General features: G+C 55.0%; 1 protein-coding gene across 7 annotated transcripts in view; it reads right to left on the bottom strand.

The window, feature by feature from the left end:
• Nucleotides 1-577: 577 nt before the first annotated feature.
• Nucleotides 578-20,414, bottom strand: part of PCM1 (pericentriolar material 1) — a 77,911-nt gene continuing 58,074 nt past the window's right edge. For 6 of the 7 annotated variants that reach the window (XM_029076937.2, XM_029076940.2, XM_029076935.2 and 3 more), the window contains 14 exons: nucleotides 20,068-20,199; nucleotides 18,973-19,093; nucleotides 18,620-18,763; nucleotides 17,295-17,434; nucleotides 15,545-15,679; nucleotides 13,598-13,795; nucleotides 10,348-10,410; nucleotides 9,881-10,019; nucleotides 8,383-8,540; nucleotides 7,309-7,384; nucleotides 5,240-5,496; nucleotides 1,575-1,667; nucleotides 1,349-1,474; nucleotides 578-889 (listed from right to left, as the gene is read on the bottom strand). In XM_029076937.2, coding sequence (XP_028932770.1) covers nucleotides 788-889; nucleotides 1,349-1,474; nucleotides 1,575-1,667; nucleotides 5,240-5,496; nucleotides 7,309-7,384; nucleotides 8,383-8,540; nucleotides 9,881-10,019; nucleotides 10,348-10,410; nucleotides 13,598-13,795; nucleotides 15,545-15,679; nucleotides 17,295-17,434; nucleotides 18,620-18,763; nucleotides 18,973-19,093; nucleotides 20,068-20,199 — 1,884 coding nt within the window. In that variant the 3' untranslated portion in view covers nucleotides 578-787. The remainder of the gene's footprint in view (nucleotides 890-1,348; nucleotides 1,475-1,574; nucleotides 1,668-5,239; nucleotides 5,497-7,308; nucleotides 7,385-8,382; nucleotides 8,541-9,880; nucleotides 10,020-10,347; nucleotides 10,411-13,597; nucleotides 13,796-15,544; nucleotides 15,680-17,294; nucleotides 17,435-18,619; nucleotides 18,764-18,972; nucleotides 19,094-20,067; nucleotides 20,200-20,414) is intronic. The other variant, XM_029076938.2, reaches the window with a different exon arrangement.

The following is a 20,414-nucleotide window of genomic DNA, read 5'->3' as shown; positions in this document are numbered from 1 at the left end:
CGACGGGCCCCAGCGCGATCCCAGCTGGGTAAACTGGGAGGGGTGGGGCCTTGCCCTCCCCAAGCCGCGTTCTATCCAGGATGGTCACCGCCACCCGCCTCCGTGGTCAGAGGTAGGTTCCTACCCAGGGCCTCAGCGCGGACCGTCCGACACCCCTGACTCTCCCTTCTCCGTCCCTGACCGTCAGCGAGCCTGTTCTGGGTCACTTCGGGGGAGAGTGTGGGTGGGTGCCCGGAGGATCGCTGAGGGGACAAGCAGAGCTTGGGAGGTGAACCCAGGCTCTGAGCCCGAGACCAAACTTGTCAGGTGGACTGTTCCAGTACGCCGAGGGGTTTTGGCCATGTGACCTTGCAGGCACCGAGCGGGGCCAGCCCCCTTAAGAGATGGGGTCTGTGTGTGTGGAGGGGGAATCTTGGCTCCTGATGGCTTTGTTCAGGTAGCTTTGAAGGAAGCCACCCTCTGGGCTGCGTGCAGCTTACAGAGTGAGCTTCCAGGGGCCCGGCTCGCTCCGCCAACCGTCCCGTGGAGGTTCTAGCCCGGCAGCGGCAACCGTCTTTAATTGTGACCTCTGCCCCTGTTAACCGACAAGTCCAACCTTTATTTAAAACTAGGCTTTGAGTTTAAAGTTACTAAACAAAACACAGTGAAAAAATAAAAAAGAAGCGAGCAAAGAGAACAGTGCCTCAACATTCTGAAGGTGGGAGGAGCTGATGTCAGGCCGGGGGCCACCCCCGCTAAGGGCAAAGCCTCGATCCCATCGCTAAACGGCTCCAAAGGAGACGTCGAGTTAGGACCAGTTTGATACGGAATCACTGACTTGGGGAGGGGAGGGAACGGAGCCGGAGGGGTCGCTGATGATTCTCTCGTGCGCTCTGGGCTCCGGTGGTTTCTGGAAAAGAGGAGGTGGGTCACCGCTACCCATCCCGAGTCAGGAACGGCAGATGGGCTCTGGGTGGCCGGCCGCAAAGCCTGACATTCCGAGCCCCGGGGCTCAATCGCAAAACCAACTGGATGCTTGCACGGGAGCTGCCTGCCCTGAGTCAGTGCTGACATCCGCTGTGGGCACGCCTGGCCCCGGGAGCTGGAGCCCCGGCTTTTAGAGGGCTGAACACGGCACCCATTTTGGGCGGGGGGAGGTGGTCGGGGGCAGGGAAGGCACTTGGGAAGGCCTAGGTAACCACGGAGCCACCAAGCAGTCGGACTGGGAGACGGGAAAGACAGAAGAGCCCCAGAGGAATCAACGTCACCAGGCTGCAAGGCTCCCCCTGCCCCCCTTCTCCCCTGCCCAGCACTGGTTCCCTCTAGAAAGGCCAGGGGAGAAAGGAGAAGGGAGAGTAGGGGTGCTCACACCAGGCTCTTTGGAAAGCTGAGAATCTCCAGCCAGTTCTTCCATTTGAGGTCCGTTTCCCGCGAGGATCTCATCAGTCAAGCGGTTGTTCTGTTCCTCGGCCACCATCTTCTGTGTCAGCTCCGCCTTGAGGGGTCGAGAGAAACGAGGGTGTCGGGGAACGTCTCCCCTTTGCTCCAACACGCTGGAGAGACCCCGTTACGTGATATTAGAAAAAGCCAGATACCTCGGAATACATCGTCAGTTTCAGAGGTAAATCTTCAACTTTCACAAAGTCATCTTCGTCAGATTTCTGACTGATGTTTCCAGACCCGGCCTCCTGTTGGAAAATATCACCAGGGTGACCGGAACCCGTTTGCAGCACGGGTGACAAGTAGGACAGCCTCCCCTCCCCCCCACCACCTCCAACTCTGGGGCCAATGGGCATAATCATTTCCTTGCTGCCATTGGGGAGGGTTTGGGGGGAGGACTCTGTTCGCCTGGGATCCTGACCAAAAGGCAGGAACCCCCTGGCAGGAGCAGGGGTCCCCAAGATGGATAGAGGCCTGATTTCCCTGAATGGCTGGGAGCGGCAGTACACAGCAAGTCTCCAGGGCATCAGGGACCAGCCAAGAGGCTCTCAGAGCTGACTGCCTGACTACTTGTTTTATTTTGCTGTCTCCCCCTTTTAGACCGTGAGCCCGCTGTTGAGCAGGGATCGTCTCTGTTGCCCAACTGTACATTTCAAGCAACTTAAAACAGTGCTCTGCACGCAGTAAGCGCTCAATAAATACGATTGAACGAATGAGTGCGCTGTGGGCCCGATGATCCGATAGCCCACCATCCCTCCCCGCCTCCCCGCACCAAGCGACCAGCCCAGGTCTTGGCGGTGGTCAGCCACGGGGGCCGCGGGCATCACGAGGCCCATTTCTACCCTGAGCGGAATGCCCGTCAGGCCACGCCTGCCTGGATCGCCACCTTGGCGAAGCCAGGTCCCGACTGCGGAAGAGGGGCGGTGAAGGGCAGCCAGGGTGGTCGAGGGCAATGGCGGCTAAAAGAGAGGATCTTCTACTTGTGGAAAGTCCAAAAAGCCAACCGTGGGACTGACCAGCCAGGGAAGAGGCAGGCTGAGCCGGCAAGGAAGTGCAGGGTGCTGCCCCTCTGCTTTCTGCATCTTCTGGGCACTTGGCCCTGGACCCTTAAGCACTTGATAGAGAGAGAAGCAGCGTGGGTGGATAGAGACCGGGCTTGGGAGTCAGAGGTCATGGGTTCGAATCCTGGCTCTGCCACTTGTCAGCTATGTGACTTTGGGCAAGTCACTTAACTTCTCTGTGCCTCAGTTACCTCAACTATAACATGGGGATTACAACTGTGAGCCCCACGTGGGACAACCTGATCACCTTGTATCCCCCAGCGCTTAGAACAGTGCTTTGCACATAGTAAGCGCTTAACAAATGCCACCATTTATTTATCTTTCGATTTTTTGATAATCACCCCACCCTCGGCTCCACTGCACTTTCATTCATTTATTCGACTATTTATTGAGCGCTTACTTTGTGCAAAACACTGTACGAAGCGCTTGGGAGACTACAACAATAAACAGATACATTCTCTGCCCACAATGACCTTAGAGTCCAGAGCACTTCCGCCCACATCTGTAATTTATTTATATTCCTGTCTGCCTCCCCCTCGAGACTGGAAGACTGGGAGCTCCTTATGGGCAGGGAACATGTCCACCAATTACGTTGTACTGGACTCTCCCCCAAGCAAGTACTACAGTGCTCTGCACACAGAAAGTGCTCAATAAATCCCACTGATTGGGTGGGTGTGGGTGGGCAACTGAAGGACTAATGGTCCCCATATCCCCCACCTGCAGGATGAAGGCACCCTGGTCTAAAGCCAACCAAAGGAGACCCTCCTTTCCCCAGATGGGATTGGCTGCCCAAGTCCAAATCTCGGCCCGGTGATCGATCCATAGCGATCGTCTCAACCATCAATCACAGGCCAAAAAACGGTCCCCGGGAGAAGTTTGGAACCAGACCGGCCTTCCTGTTGACTGTAACCCGGGGTGGCCTCCAAGCAAAACTAAACCGGACAGAGTTGGTCTAAGGTAATGTTTAGGGGGTGGAATTGGTTATTCCTGCTGAAACCAGAGTTTAAATTTAAGCCCAAGGTAAAGCCAGGAAAGGGTGATCTGTCTGGGGCCAATAAACATGGGACAGAACATCTTATCAGGGATATGGCCAGAGGAAGGATCACCTCCTCAAACAATCCCTTAGGGAAAAAAAAAAATCACCCTCTCGATGGCAGTGGAAAATTCCTCAGAGGGGATTGATGGTCCCAGTCTCCCACAGGGAACCAACTGGGGGGGGGGGGGGGAGAGAAGGGGAGGGAGTGGGGAAGGGGGATGCAAGAGGGCCAAGGTCCAAAGCAGTGCGGTCAAGAAGGCGTGATAGTTGGAAGCGTGGGGCTGAGAGGCAGAAACAAGAAATCTCCACAGCTCACCCGGCCAAAATGCAGAAGCCAGATGCTCTGTTTCCAACCAAGGACACCTTTTCAAACGATTAACAGTATTTACCGGGTGCTTACTTTGGACACAGTACTGTACTAAGCTTCTGAAAGTGCACTGCAAGAGTTGGTATAAACATTCCCGGCCCACTGGGAGCTTACAATCTAGAGGGGGAGCCAGGTGTTAAAAATAAATGACCGGTACGGACAGAAGGGCTGTGGGGCTGAGGTGGGGGGTAGTGAATATCAGGTGCTTAAAAGGTACAGACTCGGAAGGGAGAATGAATACGGGAAATGAAGGCTTAGTTAGGGCCGGCGTCTTGGAGAAGATGTGATTTTAGAAAGGGAACTTGTCCACCAACTCTGTAATATTGCACTCCCCCAAGTGCTTGGCACAGTGCTTTGCCCCGGGGTACTAGACATGGTTCCTCTTAATAATAATAATAATGTTGGTATTTGTTAAGCGCTTACTATGTGCAGAGCACTGTTCTAAGCGCTGGGGTAGACACAGGGGAATCAGGTTGTCCCACGTGGGGCTCACAGTCTTAATCCTCATTTTACAGATGAGGGAACTGAGGCACAGAGAAGTTAAGTGACTTGCCCACAGTCACACAGCTGACAAGTGGCAGAGCTGGTATTCGATCTCATAAGCCCTGACTCCAAAGCCCGTGCTCTTTCCACTGAGCCACGCTGCTTCTCTTCCTCTGGAGCTCTCTCTCTCAAGCACTTAATGCAGTGCTCTGCAATCAATCAATAGTATTTACTGAGCTCTTACTATGCGAAGAGGACTGTACTAAACGCTTGGAAGCATACAACAGAATTAGCAGACACATTCCTTGCCCATAACAACTTTACAGTCTAAACGGGGAGAAAGACATTCATTTAAGTAATTTATAATATGTCCCGTGGAGTAGGGAGTGGAGCAAATATCAAATGCCCAAAGAACACCGATCCAAGTGCGCAGACGACATAGTAGGTAGAGTGCGCTGGGGAAAAGAAGGCTTACCTGGGAAAGGCAATAATAATTAATAATTGTGGTATTTAGGTGCTAGGCACTGTACTAAGTACTGGGGTGGATACAGGAAAATCGGGTTGGATACAGTCTCTGTCCGCTGTGGGGCTCAGTCTCAAATAAGTGCTCGATAAAAACCACTGATTGATTAGACCATCAGTGGCCTTAGGACAAGCATCAGACCTGCTAGTTCTATACGACTCTCTCCAGTGCTTAGCCCAGAGTGCCGTGTACAGTGGGCACTCAGTACATTCTACCAAGTCATGGAGCCATGGCAAGAATGGGGCCACAGAGGTCAGCCCACCCACCCTATTCCACATGGTGCCCGCACGGTTCCCCAGAAGCCCACCCCCTCAGCCCGCCTTGCCCAGGAGGAGCAGCCGAATACGTACAAATTCGTTCACCAGCACCGGGGACTCGGTGTCGGGGCTGCCGGCCACTGAGCTCTCGGGGGACCCGGCAGAGGGCTTGGCTCGGGTGCCAGCCGGGCCCACGCTGGCTGCTTGTGTGGCTGGTGGGTCCGGGCCGGGCTCTCGGGAGGGCCCGGCGGCAGCTGGTCCGGTCGGAAGGCTGACGCTGCCATTGGGGTGCCGCTCCTGTTCCGAAACAGCGGGCAAAGCCGGCGATCCCGTGGGTCCGTCCTGGGTCCCTGCCAACACAACACGTCCCGGGCTCAGCACGCCACACCGTGCCCCCTCAGCTCGCCGCCGCACACCCCTCCCTTCGTCCCCCAGCAGCACAATTTATCTGGAGGAGTATTCGGGGAAGGTGCGGTCCGGAAGCGGAGAAGGCCAGCTCGGAACGTTTCCACAGACATCAGGCCAGCTCCTTTCCGCCGGCTACAGGGTCAGACTTCGGACGGACTCCAGACGAGAGAACGGTCCACTTGTCGGAGCTCGAGTTCCGGGTGCACCAAGACTAATAATAATGTTGGTATTTGTTAAGCGCTTACTTTGTGCAGAGCACTGTTCTAAGCGCTGCGGTAGACACAGGGGAATCAGGTTGTCCCACGTGGGGCTGACAGTCTTAATCCCCATTTTACAGATGAGGTAACTGAGGCACAGAGAAGTTAAGTGACTTGCCCACAGTCACACAGCTGACAAGTGGCAGAGCCGGGATTCGAACCCACGACCTCTGACTCCAAAGCCCGTGCTCTTTCCACTGAGCCACGTCTGACAGGTGGGGGGTCAGGCCGCATTGAACCCCTGTCACCTCCAGCCCCGCAACCCGCTAGACTAACTTTATTGTGGGCAGGGAACTCTGTTACACTGTACTCTCCCAAGTGCTCAGTACTGTACTCTGCACACAGTAAGAGTTCAATAAGTATATTTTTAAAATGGTATTTGTTAAGCACTTATGTGCTAGGCACTGTGCTAAGCCCCGAGAAGGGTAGAAGCTAATCAGGTTGGACACTGTCCACAACCCTTAAGGGGCTCACAGTCAATCTCATTTTACAGATGAGGGAACTGAGGCATACAGAAGTTATCTTTCTGAATAGAACACCACACATCACTGGTTAAGTTGATCTCTCATCCAACAATCGGCACAGTCGTGACTGGTTCCAAATATTTTGGCCAGTGGATCAGTCCGAATAAATTCTACACAGTCCTTTAGCTCGTTGTGGGCAGGGCCTCTGTCCACCAACTCTGCTACACTGCACTCTCTCAAGCACCCAGCGCGGCATTCTGCACATAGCCCTCGGTATAGTCCATGGATTGATTACTTGATGACTGACAAAAGATCACTGCAAAGGGTCGGTCGATGGACTGATTGAACCCCATGGGATGGGAGGGAAGGAAGGAAGGAGAGATGGAGGGTACACAGGGGCAGCAGTGCCCAGGGCAAGGAACCCTCCAAGCCCCCTCCCCCTTCCAGTGGCTTTAGGTGGCCGGGGGAGCCATCGGGCAGAGGAGCCAGGGGGTCCATTGCCTGCCTGAGCTAGGACTGGAGCACACTCTCAGCCTCCACACCAGGCTTAGAAACGGAAGCCCGCGACTCTGCAAACCCTCCTTCTATACCAGCGGGACCCAGGGACTTTTTGTCAACCCTGGGCCTCTCCAGGGTCAGAAACTGGGGCATCCTGTCCCCCTTCCTCCCTCCTCCTCTCCCTGCCCACCTGCTCAGCATCAGCCAATGGCAGAGGGAGGGAAACAGTCTGCCAGACTACACGGTTCAGTGGCACCACCGGCTGGCAGCTCGGGAAAATAATGGGCCTTGGGGCTCCTGGAAGAATACCTCGAAGGAAAGCTCATTCTTAAGCTTTTGCAGAGAAGTAGAGCAAACCCAAAGGATGGATCTTGCTGCCACTGCTCGGCTCAGTCCAAGCCCCACAGTACGGTCCAGGGCGCTCAGCCCAGGGCGCTCCGCCCAGGGATCACGGACTGGTTAGTTCATTTCCGTATCGGTTACAGTTGCGGGTTTTTGAGCCATCCAGATCATTCTCCAGGTTAAAGTCGCTCACCTTCAGTGCCAGTGCTTTCTGGAGTTGACGGGCCTTTTGCGCTCCCGCCCGGCCGGCCCAGCTTCGGCCGCGGACTCTAGGAAGGAAGACACGGCTCTTTAGAGGCAGCTGGGAGTGACCGGGACAAGCCCGGGTTCCCGTCACCCAGCAGAGTGCCCTGCCGGGCCCCGGCGTGTCCAGCGGCAGAGGCTCCGGCCCCCAGGAGGTCCATCCCCAGACCCTCGTTCTCAGCTGTGGCCCTGACCCCAGTGGAGGAGAGGCAGCTGGCATCCGGAGGGCGGTGGCCCCGGCAGGCTGGGGCGCGGATCATCTCCGGATCGTCAGTATCAGTCCCGTCCACTGAAGGCGTTCGGGGTCGGGGGTCTACCCGACTCGGCTCTCCTAGCCTGTGCTGTCCAGGATCTTCCAGCCCGGGAGGGCCTCAGCCCCAAATCCCCCGGCACCAGAGCCGGGTGGTGAGGCAGACCTCTGTCCGTGGGGCAGGCACCCGGCTGGCTGCACACCAGGGAGGACTGATCACCCCCACCCCGGGGTGGGGTGTCCTGCCCGGGGAGGGGCTCGCCGGCTGGAGCGCCAGATGCGGTTAAAAATCGCAGGCATGAATCTAGACAATCCAAAAATCACAGGCAGGAAGCCCTCAGGGCTTTTCCTCCTGATGGGCCAGATCATCCACTTCGAAATGTTGTAAAGGAGCATATATTTTTCCAACGGGACAGAGCTAAGAGTGAGGGTGCGCTTCTACAAACACAAGGACCTCTCACTGCTAGTCTGTAGAATTCACTCCTCAACCTCAAAGGTTCTCTCAAACCACCCTTCCTCCCCTACCTCACCCATGAGAATGGTCCCTTATGAACACGGCCGCTAGGGGAAACGGCCTTCAGACTCCCACGATGCCCGCAAGTGGAGAGAGCAGAGTAGCCCCCGCCTGTGACCCTTATAGGCCATCAAAAGGAGGTCAGATCACGGGGTTGGGGACACAAACCAACCCAAGATGCAGCAGGTCCGGGGCTACTCCCAAGCCGGGCCCCACCCCAGGGCCGAAATTCGGCTCCCACCCTGGCCCCGGGGACCCACCTGTTCTCGATCGTTTTCCTCTGGGGTCTCCTTGTTTGCCTGGAGCGAAGTCTGAACGTCCACGGGCCCCTCTTCAAACTCCTCCACTTCTTCGTCCTCGTTTTCATCTTCTCCACTTCCATAATTGGTCAGAGCCTGGGTTTCGGCTTTGGATAAGCCTGGCGGAGGAAAGAGACCGCGACACTTGGCCCTGGCTCTGCCCGGCTGCCAAGGGAACTCCCCAAGACTGAGGCTCTGTCCGGCGGGCACCAACCCAAAAACAAAAACCAGGTCATCTGCTCTGGGCTCCAATGCACGGCAGGTGACCTGTCACCTCAAGCTGGCTTAGGCCGTTTTACAGGATACAGAGATTTACAGGATACAGTTCTCTTCTTCGAGGCCTAGTTCAAATGCCCAACACTGCTGGTTTCTTTTAACCATATTTTCTACCTTCTCCCCATCTGGGCCTTCCTGGGGCGCTTGCCAACAGGAGTGGAGTGAATGTGGGGAACCAACCCTGCCTCTGCCACCTCAAATTCAGTCTATCTGAAGCAAACATTGACTGGCTTTTTATGCTAGGAGCCAGAAGGAAATTTTTTGTCAGAGGGCCCGATGTTCAGCCACAAAGGGTTTCAGCCACAAAGGGTTTGGTACTTAGAGATCCGGTCTGTGGAAAGAGCCTTCATCCCCTTGCTCTCTCTACAGTGGACTCCCCGCGGCCGAGGGTAGTGACGGGAAGGTGCACTGCGTTCACTCTAGAGGGGGTTTCCATTTTAGTAACATTCTCATTTGTTTACGGTCTGACTTATATCCGAGTTCTCTCAGATCCTGGACCATGCTGAATAATCCACAATACAGGTGAGAGGGGGAGAATGGGAAAATAAGTATGACCTTCGTACTGACATTGTACCACACTGTCAACCCCCCGACAGTGTAGTCCCCCAGGCTGCGTCTGTGATTAAAAAGTGAGCGCAAGCAGGCACGTGCAGCATATCCCCCTCCACACCCACACCGCCCCCTTCCCCGTTCCTGGCTGGGCTGCCATCAGGTCTGTTGTTTTCAGTGCTCTCTGTGCTACAGAAAACACCTTCCCCCTGCCACTAATGCCAATGAAAACCGAAGCTGTCAAAGTAAACAAACTAAAATGGCTCTCACCGCATGCGATAAGGTCCCACGACTCCGCCCTCGGGGTGGCTTCGTTCCCCAGCTGGCCGACCCCAAGACCGTCGGATAGACCCACGGCCCGGGAGGGCTCTAAAGGCCCCTACATGAGCCACAACCCCAGCGAGACCCCCCGGAAAAATACTTCACGAGTAGAGACCCCGCTGCTTGCAGGGTAGGAGGATGAGAACCTCTCTGCCTTTCAGAAATTAGGGGGGATGGGTGAAGGGGCAGCCAGCAGTTGAAAAAGGCTAGGCGCTGCTTCCCTCATCCCTCCCGAGGGCTTCTGCAACTGGCGTTGGGGTCGGGGAGTGGCCGGCCCGCACGGGTCTCCGCCGCCCCCGAGAATCAAACTCACTGATGGACAGTGGGCAGCTCTCACTCTCCTCCTCGTCCTCCGGGTCAGAAACGTCAGACCGCCCGCTCCTGGGACCGTCGCGGCCGTCGCCCACCTCGGGCACGCGGGCCTGCTTTTCCATTTCAGTCTCATCCTTGTCCTGGTGAAAAGTCAGAGAGCAGAACCGGTGAGGTGTGGGGAAGGGGGAGGTCGGTCCCCGCCACGGGAACCGTATTGTGGTCAGGGCCTCCGGAGGTACCACGAGGATAAAGCACTCCAGCCAATCCCCGCCCTCACCCAACCCACCCAGTCCAGAGGCTCCCTCTCTTACTCTCCCTCTGACCAAAATCCACAGGGTGGGTGCACCATACCAACCAGCCACAAGCGGACAAATTTTAGTCAGTGGTGAAAAAACACCCTTAGGATGGAAAAAAATCATTCTTCTATCGGGTAAAGCAGATGGCCAGTTGTTGTAGAAACAAACGTACTTTGTCTACGTCGTCAATCTCTCCTGGAGGTGAACAGGGATCTCCCTCAAGGCTTCTCTTTGCCTGTAAGAGAATTCAATATTTTCAAGCCAGGGCAAAGAAACATGGATATGTACATAACTGTACATTACTAATTTATATTAATGTCTGCCTCCTCATCTAGATTATAAACTCGTGGGGAGGGAACGTACCTACCAATTCTGTTGTGTTGTACTCTCCCAAGTGCTCAGTACGGTGCTCTGTACACAGCAAGTGCTCCATAAGTACAACTGATTGACTCTCCCACTCTCCCCCCGACCCACCGCTGCAAAGGTCAGTTCTTGGCCCTCTTCTGTTCTCCATTTACACTCACTCCCTCGGTGAACTCATCCGCTCTCACGGCTTTGACTACCATCTCTACGCAGATGACATGCAGATCTACATCTCCGCCCCTGTCCTCTCCCCCTCCCTTCAGGCTCGCATCTCCTCCTGCCTCCGGGACGTCTCCACCTGGATGTCGGCCCGCCACCTAAAACTCAACATGAGCAAGACTGAGCTCCTCATCTCCCCTCCCAAACCTGGTCCTCTCCCAGACTTCTCTATCACCGTGGATGGCGCGACCGTCCTTCCCGTCCCTCGGGCCCGCAATCTCGGTGTCATCCTTGACTCGTCCCTCTCGTTCACCCCACACATCCTATCCGTTACCAAGACCTGCCGGTTTCACCTCTACGATATCGCCGAGATCCGCCCTTTCCTCTCCACCCAAACGGCTACCTTACTATTACGGGCTCTCGTTATATCCCGGCTAGACTACCGTGTCAGCCTTCTCTCTGACCTCCCTTCCTCCTCTCTCGCCCCGCTCCGGTCTATTCTTCACTCCGCTGCCCGGCTCATCTTCCTGCAGAGACGATCTGGGCATGTCACTCCCCTTCTTCAACAACTCCAGTGGTTGCCTATCGACCTCCGCTCCAAACAAAAACTCCTCACTCTAGGCTTCGAGGCTCTCCATCACCTCGCCCCTTCCTACCTCTCCTCCCTTCTCTCTTTCTACCGCCCACCCCGCACGCTCCGCTCCTCCGCCGCCCACCTCCTCACCGTCCCTCGGTCTCGCCCATCCTGCCGTCGACCCCCGGGTCACGTCCTCCCGCGGTCCCGGAACGCCCTCCCTCCTCACCTCCGCCAAACTGATTCTCTTTCCCTCTTCAAAACCCTACTTAAAACTCACCTCCTCCAAGAGGCCTTCCCAGACTGAGCTCCTCTTCTCCCTCTACTCCCTCTGCCATCCCCCCTTTACCTCTCCGCAGCTAAAGCCTCATTTTCCCCTTTTCCCTCTGCTCCTCCCCCTCTCCCTTCCCATCCCCACGGCACTGTACTCGTCCGCTCAACTGTATATATTTTCGTTACCCTATTTATTTTGTTAATGAATTGTACATCGCCTTGATTCTATTTAGTTGCCATTGTTTTTACGAGATGTTCTTCCCCTCGACGCTGTTTATTGCCATTGTTCTTGTCCGTCCGTCTCCCCCGATTAGACTGTAAGCCCATCAAACGGCAGGGACTGTCTCTATCTGTTGCCGACTTGTTCATCCCAAGCGCTTAGTACAGTGCTCTGCACATAGTAAGCGCTCAATAAATACTATTGAATGAAAGAGCTGAGCTACGAGGGAGAAGAGGGGCCCCGGCCCGGTGACGAGTACCGGCGACCAGAACGTCATCAGGGTGGCAGGCCCCGGTCCACAAGCCCCCCTCGCTGATGCCATCTTCAGGGCGCAGGCTAAGGGCCCAAACTGTATCCTTTGAGAGCAGCAAGGCTTGCTCCTCTAAGACTTGGGCTACTTAACTCCTCCAAAGCAGTAGTCACTTAGACCCGAACACGAGTTCACTCTAAGTGACTCAGCCACTGGCAGTGCCTCTCCTCTAGCCTCGAGGACGGCCACACTCACGAGTCCCGGAGGATAGGAAATGGGGTGAGTTGGGGTTCTCTGAGCAGCCTGAGACGCTGCTCCTGCACCCCTGTGTGGGCCCTGCCTTCCCGTCCCCTTTGGCCCCCAACCCCCCGGACCCTGGCCCCGCGGGTGGGAAGACAGGTCCCGTGGCCCCAAGTTCTGCAGGAGGGACACCAAGCAGCTCCCTTTCCACCGGGAAGCTTCTCCCAAGAGGGAGGTCAGATAAGATTATTTTCAGGCGAGATGGGAGTGGCATTCCCTAAGTACTTTTGTTCCTGAAGGGCACCAGTCAGGAAGGCTCATCAACTAACCCTGACATCCAAGAGGGCTGCACCTTCCGGTTCCTCCAGGCCCCGGGCCCGCTGCCAGACAGTCTGTTAAGTGTAAGGCAGCTTGTATTTCAAACACCTTTCAAAATAGCTTGGCGTGCCTTCGAAGCTTTTAAAAACATATTCCCCCCCACCAAAACACCTTCCCAGTACGCCCTGGAGTAAACAATGCCTTAGCAGTAACAGCAGCAAGAAAGGCAAAACTCAAGTTGCTCTCCTCAAATGCTGACACCCCAAAGGGAGTTGTGGGGGTGGGGGATGGGGAGACGGGAACCTGGGAAACAGGTGCCTCATCTGTAAAATGGGGATTAACTGTGCGCCTCACGTGGGACAACCTGATTACCCTGTGTCTATCCCAGCGCTTAGAACAGTGCTCTGCACATAGTAAGCGCTTAACAAATACCAACATTATTAAACACACCAAAGGGAGGTGCAGTTAATATAGAACTGTGCACCCGGTCTCTACGTCGATGGGCATGAGAAGAGAGGCGGGCGGTTCATTCAATAGTATTTATTGAGCGCTTACTATGTGTAGAGCACTGTACTAAGAGCTTGGAATGTACAAATCGGTAACAGATAGAGACAGTTCCTGCCCTTTGACGGGCTTACAGTCTAATCGGGGGAGACGGACAGACAAGAACAATGGCAATACATAGAATCGAGGGGAAGAACATCTCATTAAAACAATAGCAAATAAATAGAATTAAGGCGATGTACATCTCATTAACAAAATAAATAGGGTAATGTATATACAGTTGAGAGGACGAGTACAGTGCTGAGGGGATGGGACGGGAGGATGGGGGCTGTGGCCCCACAGATTCCACAGGTCCCATGGACCCCAGACCCATGGGACGACTTGGGCTGCCCTTTCCGCCAGAGCCTCATGGCCGCCCCGAGAACCCTGGAGGCAAGGGGCTGGACCAGCTGGCCTCTTAGGGGTCTCCCTGCTCCGGGCAATGATATGATTTTTCAAAAGAGCAAACTCAAATGACTTACCTCTTTAGCGAAAGGCGTTATGGCCACAGCTGCTTCCACTCTTCTGTTGCCTCTTTGTTTCAGGGTAACGCTGTTGTTATCTAAGTCTTGCATTAGCTTAAAGAAAGCCAGTTCATTGAACAAAACTTCAGATATTTCCACCAGAAGGTCCTCCCCACAGTCCCTCAGTTTTCTGCCAGCAAATTTTGCCAGTGAATCCTGTCAAAACAAAAGTTCCATTAAGAGGCTTCAAGAGGCAACGAGTAATCTGGGGAGGAAAAAAAAAGGAAAACAAGAAAGAGAACACGCTTTATCCACCACCTCCTCCCATCCTCCCCCGCCTGTGTCCAAGGAGGGGGCATGAGAAATAGGAATGCCCTAGAGGTAGGTGGGAGGGAGGAAACAAAACATACAGAGAAGAAACGCTTACTTTTCAAAGATGGAAAAACTTGGGCAAGCAGATTGACTGACTGAAACAGCTTGGGCTCATGTATTTGGGCAAGTGTTTTTAGCAGTGAGCATGGGTTTACCCAGCTGCATTTTGGAAAAGCCAGCTGGGGAAAGGCTTCCTCCCCCACCTACCTGCAGTTGGAGGGAAATCTCCCTGGGGAAGCCCAGCTCTAGGACTGCTGGGGGGCAGCCCTTTTTGCGAGAATGGGGCCTTTGGGAGACTCAGGACAAAGATCGACAGGTGAGCCTCCCCCTAACCTCTCCCAAGAAGAAATGGAAGAGGAGGGGGAAGAAAGCGGTCTCTACAGAGACTGAGCATTCAGAAGCATCGTGGCCTAGTGGAAATAGCACCGGCCTGGAAGTCAAAAGCACCTGGGTTCTAATCCTGACTCTACCACTTGTCTGCTAAGTGACTTGCACTTCTCTGTGCCTGAGTTACCTCGTCGGTAAAATGGGGATTAAGACTCTGAACCCCAAGAAGGACAGGGACTGGGTCCAACATGATAAGCTTGTATCTACCCCAGTGCTTAGTACAGTGTCTGGCACATAGTAAGCATTTTACAAATACCATTAAAACAAAAAGAGAGGAGGAGGAGGAGGAGGAGGAAGGAAAGGAATAGAAGAGTAGGTTCTCTGGACATTCTCTCTTCACCACCGGAGTTGCATAGTAAGCGCTCAGTAAACACGACTGACTGAATGAGCTTGTGATGGCAGGTTCAGGACTAATTTGGGTTTATTCTCCATAGAATGTTTTCTTTTTCAACCTGATGTATAGTTGGAAGCCATTCCTATAGACCAGATAGTCCTAATGACAGGAGAATTGAGATATGTGCTTAAAAATTCTACCCAACCCCTGACCTGGAAGCCTCTTGAATGCTCAGCTTCAGCATTGGCCAAATGGGAGAATTGGGTCTCACCAAGAAGAAAAGGTCCGTGGAGGAGACTTCTGAGCCAGAGCCAAGGATGGGAGCTCCAGGACCTGGAAAGTGCCTCTCCGAACTAGCCGCAGCTCTGGGAAGGGCTCACCCACCAACACAACTGGCTGGAGGCCTGAGAGCCTGGGCACCCGCAGCGCTGGGGGGCTGAGAGAGAACCGTGGGCTTTTGGGGGAACTGACGGAATTGAAGTGTACAACTACTGATTCAGAGAGAGGGTTGAGAAAAGAACAGGCAGGGGGAGAGATATCGGGGGGGGGGGACACGGTGGCCGGTTGAGAGCCGCACAGAATTCCCAAAGCCAAAAGCACATGCTCATGAGAAGCAGTGTGGCTCAGTGGAAAGAGCATGGGCTTTGGAGTCAGAGGTCATGAGTTCGAATCCCAGCTCTGCCACTTGTCTGCTGTGTGACCTTGGGCAAGTCACTTCACTTCTCTGTGCCTCAGTTACCTCATCTGTAAAATGGGGATGAAGACTGTGAGCCCCACGTGGGACAACCTGATTCCCCTGTGTCTACCCCAGCGCTTAGGACAGTGCTCTGCACATTGTAAGCACTTAACAAATACCAACATTATATGCTCACCAGTAATATACTTCCGAGTTGTTTATGAAAAAATTTGACAAACTCTTTGCTCTCGTCGTGCTGCTGGGTCAGGGTCAGAACCATGCGCCTGACTGAAGTCAAGAGCTGACAGGAGCAGACTTCATCCATGTGTTCCTGGAAAAGCCCAAGCACGCAGAAATGAGACTCCCTTACTAGATACTCCAATTTCAGTCTTTGGTCAGAAGAGGTCTTTTCTCTGTCTTTGAAAGAAGGATTCGTTACTCCAGTCTGAAAACTCAAAATCTGTAGGTTTCTTATGGCCTGCCAGGAGTCAGTGTGGGTTACCAGCAGCCCTCCTCCTCTTCTTTACCTTCCTTCTCCTCCAACTCTGCTCCCGAAGCTTGAAACAAAATGGGGATGAGAATTCCCTTCCCAGTCTGCAGAGAGAGGCTAGTCTAGAGAAGCAGCATGGCTTAGTGGAAACAAACAGCATGGGCTTGGGAGGCAGAGGTCATGGGTTCTAATCCCGGCACTGCCACTTATCAGCTGTGTGACTTTGGGCAAGTCACTTAACTTCTCTGTGCCTCAGTGACCTCATCTGTAAAATGGGGATTAAGACCATGAGCCTAATGTGGGACAACCTGATTACTGCGTATGCACCCCAGCGCTTAGAACAGTGCTTTGCACATAGTAAGCGCTTAACAAATACCTAATTTTTTATTTTTTTTTTTAGTCCCCCGAATCCCAAAGGGGTCTGTGCATGGGAGTGATTTAGGCCCGCCTGGGATGAACGTGGAGATGGCATGGCCCTGAGCCATCCCTGGGTTCAACCGTAAGTTTGGCTGCTTGAGGCTTGCTCGGACCTATAGGGCCTTGGGCTAAGTGGCCCATGCAGAGTCTCAGTGACCTCTGTCGACAGACAAAAAGGAGGACATGGATCACTGAAATGCAGATATTTCAAAAGCAACCCCTACCCAGCCCACCAAACCGGCACCCCTATCTCTGAGTAAAAGGGACCGGAGAAAGGGCCCAGAGGCAGTACACCTCAGCGGCGGTGACGGCGGGGAGGAGACAGAGGCGAGAAGAGACGCAGCCCTGAGGCCCAGCAATGCCCCCAAAACACCCTCCCCGTGGCCTGCTCCTGCCTGGCTTCCTGGTGACCGCTGCAATCGGCTCCTCTCTACCCTCGGCAGCGCCCTGACCGCTAGGTTCCGGCCGCCGCTCGATTCCACTGGAAGGTCATTTTCTTTCTGGAAGCCGTGGGGCTTCACTGCTCACCGGTCCCCCGCAACTCTCGCTGCCCTTTCACTAGGTTCAACAGTCCCCACTCAGAGGGTCCCCGGTCAAACCCTAATCACAGGGTGGAAGCCAGAAAGAAATCCAGGCATCCAAGGCCGCTCCCCATCTGCCTCCTAGAGAAGCATGAGCCGCTTCCCCGGTCACTGCACTAGCTCAGGTCCAAGCAAGATGACCCCACTTCAGCTCTTCGGCCAGACCCTGAGCGCACCACTGATCCCGTCCCCCTTTGCTCCATCTGTCCACTGAGCCCACCCGGTGGCCTGCTGCCCGGCCCCTGCTCCGGGACTTTATCTCCGGTGCCCTCCAAACTGCTCTTCTCAGTGGCGAGACAACTGTGTTCCCCAATCTGTTCCCTGTGACTTGTGCTGGCAGGTCCACACAACTTCGTCTGACAACCAAGTGGCCTTCCTTGGTTGCTGCTCACCTGCCCTCTCACATGGACTCACCCCACATATGGGCGTGCACACACACAATCACACACACGACCTACCTTTAGGAAGGGGATCACCTCTCTCATGATGGCTTTAATCTGCCGGTCGAGCTGCTGAGTGTCAATCCGAGGACCTGGAGCAGCAGATGCTTCCCTTGCCGGCTCTTGGGCCCGCTGGGCGTTGACATTTGGAGTTTCCACTTGGAATGAGGAAAGGAGGACGGAAAGAAAATAAATCCTCCCTGAACAGGAGGGTCTGGCGTGCCTCCGCATCCATACGCTGACGGGAAACTCGTCAGGGAGCACAAATGTGGCTAGGAGAGCCACGGTGCTATGGAAGGCCTGTGCCATCCTAGTCTTCCCCTACCCCTGCCCCTTCAGGTGGTAGCACTGAGCTCTGGACCAGGCGAGCACTCCGCTTGGCCTGCACTTTTGTTGCCGCTTTCAGCATCTGAACTTCTCCCAAAGCCCACTAAGACACAGGGCGGGCTCAGGACGTGTGCTCAAGGGCCCCAGGAGCCCCACATTTTGTGGCAGTACCCCTCAACCTAGGGCCTTCCTTGGGGGAGCAGAAAGGGCTGGATATGGGACCCCTTCCCGACCCTCTCCCAGACCCAGGGTCCAGAGACACCGTGGTCCCGACCCAGCTACGAGCCCAGATGTGGCGGAACTCAGCCAGCCTGGCCCTCTCACACAGAACATCACCAACGGTCCCTTTCGCCACTGCCACCGCCCATTCGACCTGCACGTACCCTGGAGGGGTTGTCTCTCAGCCCCCACCTCTCTGTCCCCCTCATCTCACTTTAACCTTCTTCTGCCTCTCGTTTGGTTCACAACCTTCTGCAATGAATCGATCACTAAGGATAGTACTTATTGAACATTCACTCCCAATAGAGCACTGAACTGAGTGCTCGGGAGAGTACAACAGAGTGAGCGGACATGATCCCTGGCCTCGAGGAGCTGACGGCGCAGCAAGGGAGACAGACCTAAAGTTAATTCCAGATAAGAAGCAGTAGGGTGTATCTGCATGCACATAAGCGCTACAGCAGGGAACACAGATGACGTGGACTGCTGAAGTGCCAGAGTGGGGAGGTGAGCCGTTAATAAGGGAAAGCCTCCTGGGGGAGATGGGATTCCAGAAGGGCCTTGAAGATGGGGAGAACGGGGCCCTGAGGGGAGAGGAAATTCCAGGTAGAAGGGAGGGTGGAAGCAAGAGGTAGACACCAAGAGAGGCCAGAATGAAACACAGTGAGTAGACCGGCTTGAGGGGGATGAATGTGCAGGTTGAGCTGTAGTGGCAGAGGAGAGGAGCAAGGCTAAGCACTGGGGCGAGCGGCTGGATGCCAAAGACGAGGACGGCCTCGAGCCCCGGCGACCGAGGTTACCTGCTGAGGTGGCGGCGGCGACGGCGGCGACAGCGGCACCCGGAAAATCCCCACCCGAGGCGAGGTGACTTTCAGCCTCTACCTTGACCGGCTCGTACTCCTTCATCTTGGCCAAGGCTTGATCTAAGTGAATCACAGTGTTGCCTGGGTTGGGAACAGAAACACTCTCCGAATCTTGGAAGGTTTAGGCTGGCTCTCTACGAGCCAAATGAAGGGAATCTATACAGGCCCCCAAAAAGTGCTACGACCTGAGCCCCGGGCCCGGCTGCGCCGAGAAATCCTGTCCAGGTACGATGGCACCTCAATCTCTCAACCTCTCCAGCACGAGGCTTTCGGTCGGGATCCCCACTTACCCAGATCTTCAGTTGCAAAAGGTTCAAAATTGGAAGACACGGACAGGGAGCTGGCATTGTCGGCCTTGTTCGACTCACAGTCGGGGCATTCTTCTCCATTCAAAGTCTTGGCGAATGTCTCCTAGAAGAACAACGTGAGAGGTACCAACCACATGACATGGGCAGGCAGCAGGTGACTACCACGGCTAAAAGCCCCTGCCCTGCCTGAATACCCATGCCGGGGCAGCTGGTGGCCTGCACGGGGATGCAAAATTGTTGCCGAAGTGACCCCTCTGAGCAGGGTTTCCTGTGACCCCGGGATTGACAGACGGCACTGCACCTGTAAGAGAGGGGACACGGCCTTTCCCTCCGGGAAACTGTCTCAACAGCTGGTCACACTTTCCTCCACATCCTCCTCCATCAGATCTGAAATCCTTCCTGGCACCACCTAAGCCCTACTCTACAGAGTGAGAGCTTCTGATTTCTGGCCACTGGAAGAGAGGGCCTGTGTGGTCAGGAGAGCTCCCAGGAAGGGTTGTGACCTGGGTGGCTGGAAGGAGCCAGTGAGGTTAACGAGGCTGTAGCACCCTAGACTAGAACAACATCAGGTTCGGAGCGATGCCATTCTAAATCAGCACCGGTCTCCAGCACTAGGTCACCGGAAGGGAATGGGTGCTGGTTCCCCTCCCTCATGGATAGGGATGAACCACCCAACCCCTGACTCTCCCCCAGTGACCCAGCACGGACCACCCACTACCCGACGCTCCCTCAGTGACTCAACGTGGACCATATCACACCCCGGACTCTCTCCTCTCCATCCTGACTCCCTCAGTGACCCAGCATAAACCATGTAACACTCTTTTCACTGCAGTCCGTACACCGTCCAGCCCGGGTGTCTGTCCGTCCATCTGCCCACCCTCCGGCACAAGTGTAGCCCCCTTCCTCCTTCCTGGCAACCTGCGGGCCTCATCCCAGGGAGGAAAATCCACGGTGAAACGCCACCTCCCCGGGCTTTGTTAACCTGCCTTGTTTCGAGGGCACCCTTTCCGGGACCCGCCCCGCTGGGAGCGGCATGCCCCACTGGGGCTCTCTGCAGGCGGGGAGGAAACCGCTCACCTCATCAGTAGTAGCAAGGCTCTCGCTGGGAGTAAGTTCTGAATTGGAGGCCGTCCACGTTGTGGAATTCAGGGCTTTGGCCCCTTCCGCTGCTCTGTCACGGCTCTTGGAGACATGTCGGGTCACCACATCCTAGACAAGGAAGGAAGTGGTCAATGATGTGTGCGTTACGAGCTCCAGGAGGTTTTGGAAAGACGTGGGGTGGCCTAGAGGAAAGTGGTCCATGACTCCAAAACCTTGGCTCATTGGTCCTACATCAGGTAGGGCTGGGGGGGGCAGCTCCTTGTCCGCTCAGCTCAGTCATCGGGGAGGACACGGGGGAAGTGGACGGGGGAGCGGCTGCCACC

The sequence above is a fragment of the Ornithorhynchus anatinus genome, chromosome 12 (genome assembly GCF_004115215.2).
Source record: "Ornithorhynchus anatinus isolate Pmale09 chromosome 12, mOrnAna1.pri.v4, whole genome shotgun sequence".
Lineage (NCBI taxonomy): Eukaryota > Metazoa > Chordata > Mammalia > Monotremata > Ornithorhynchidae > Ornithorhynchus > Ornithorhynchus anatinus.
This window is presented reverse-complemented; position numbering and strand designations above follow the sequence as displayed.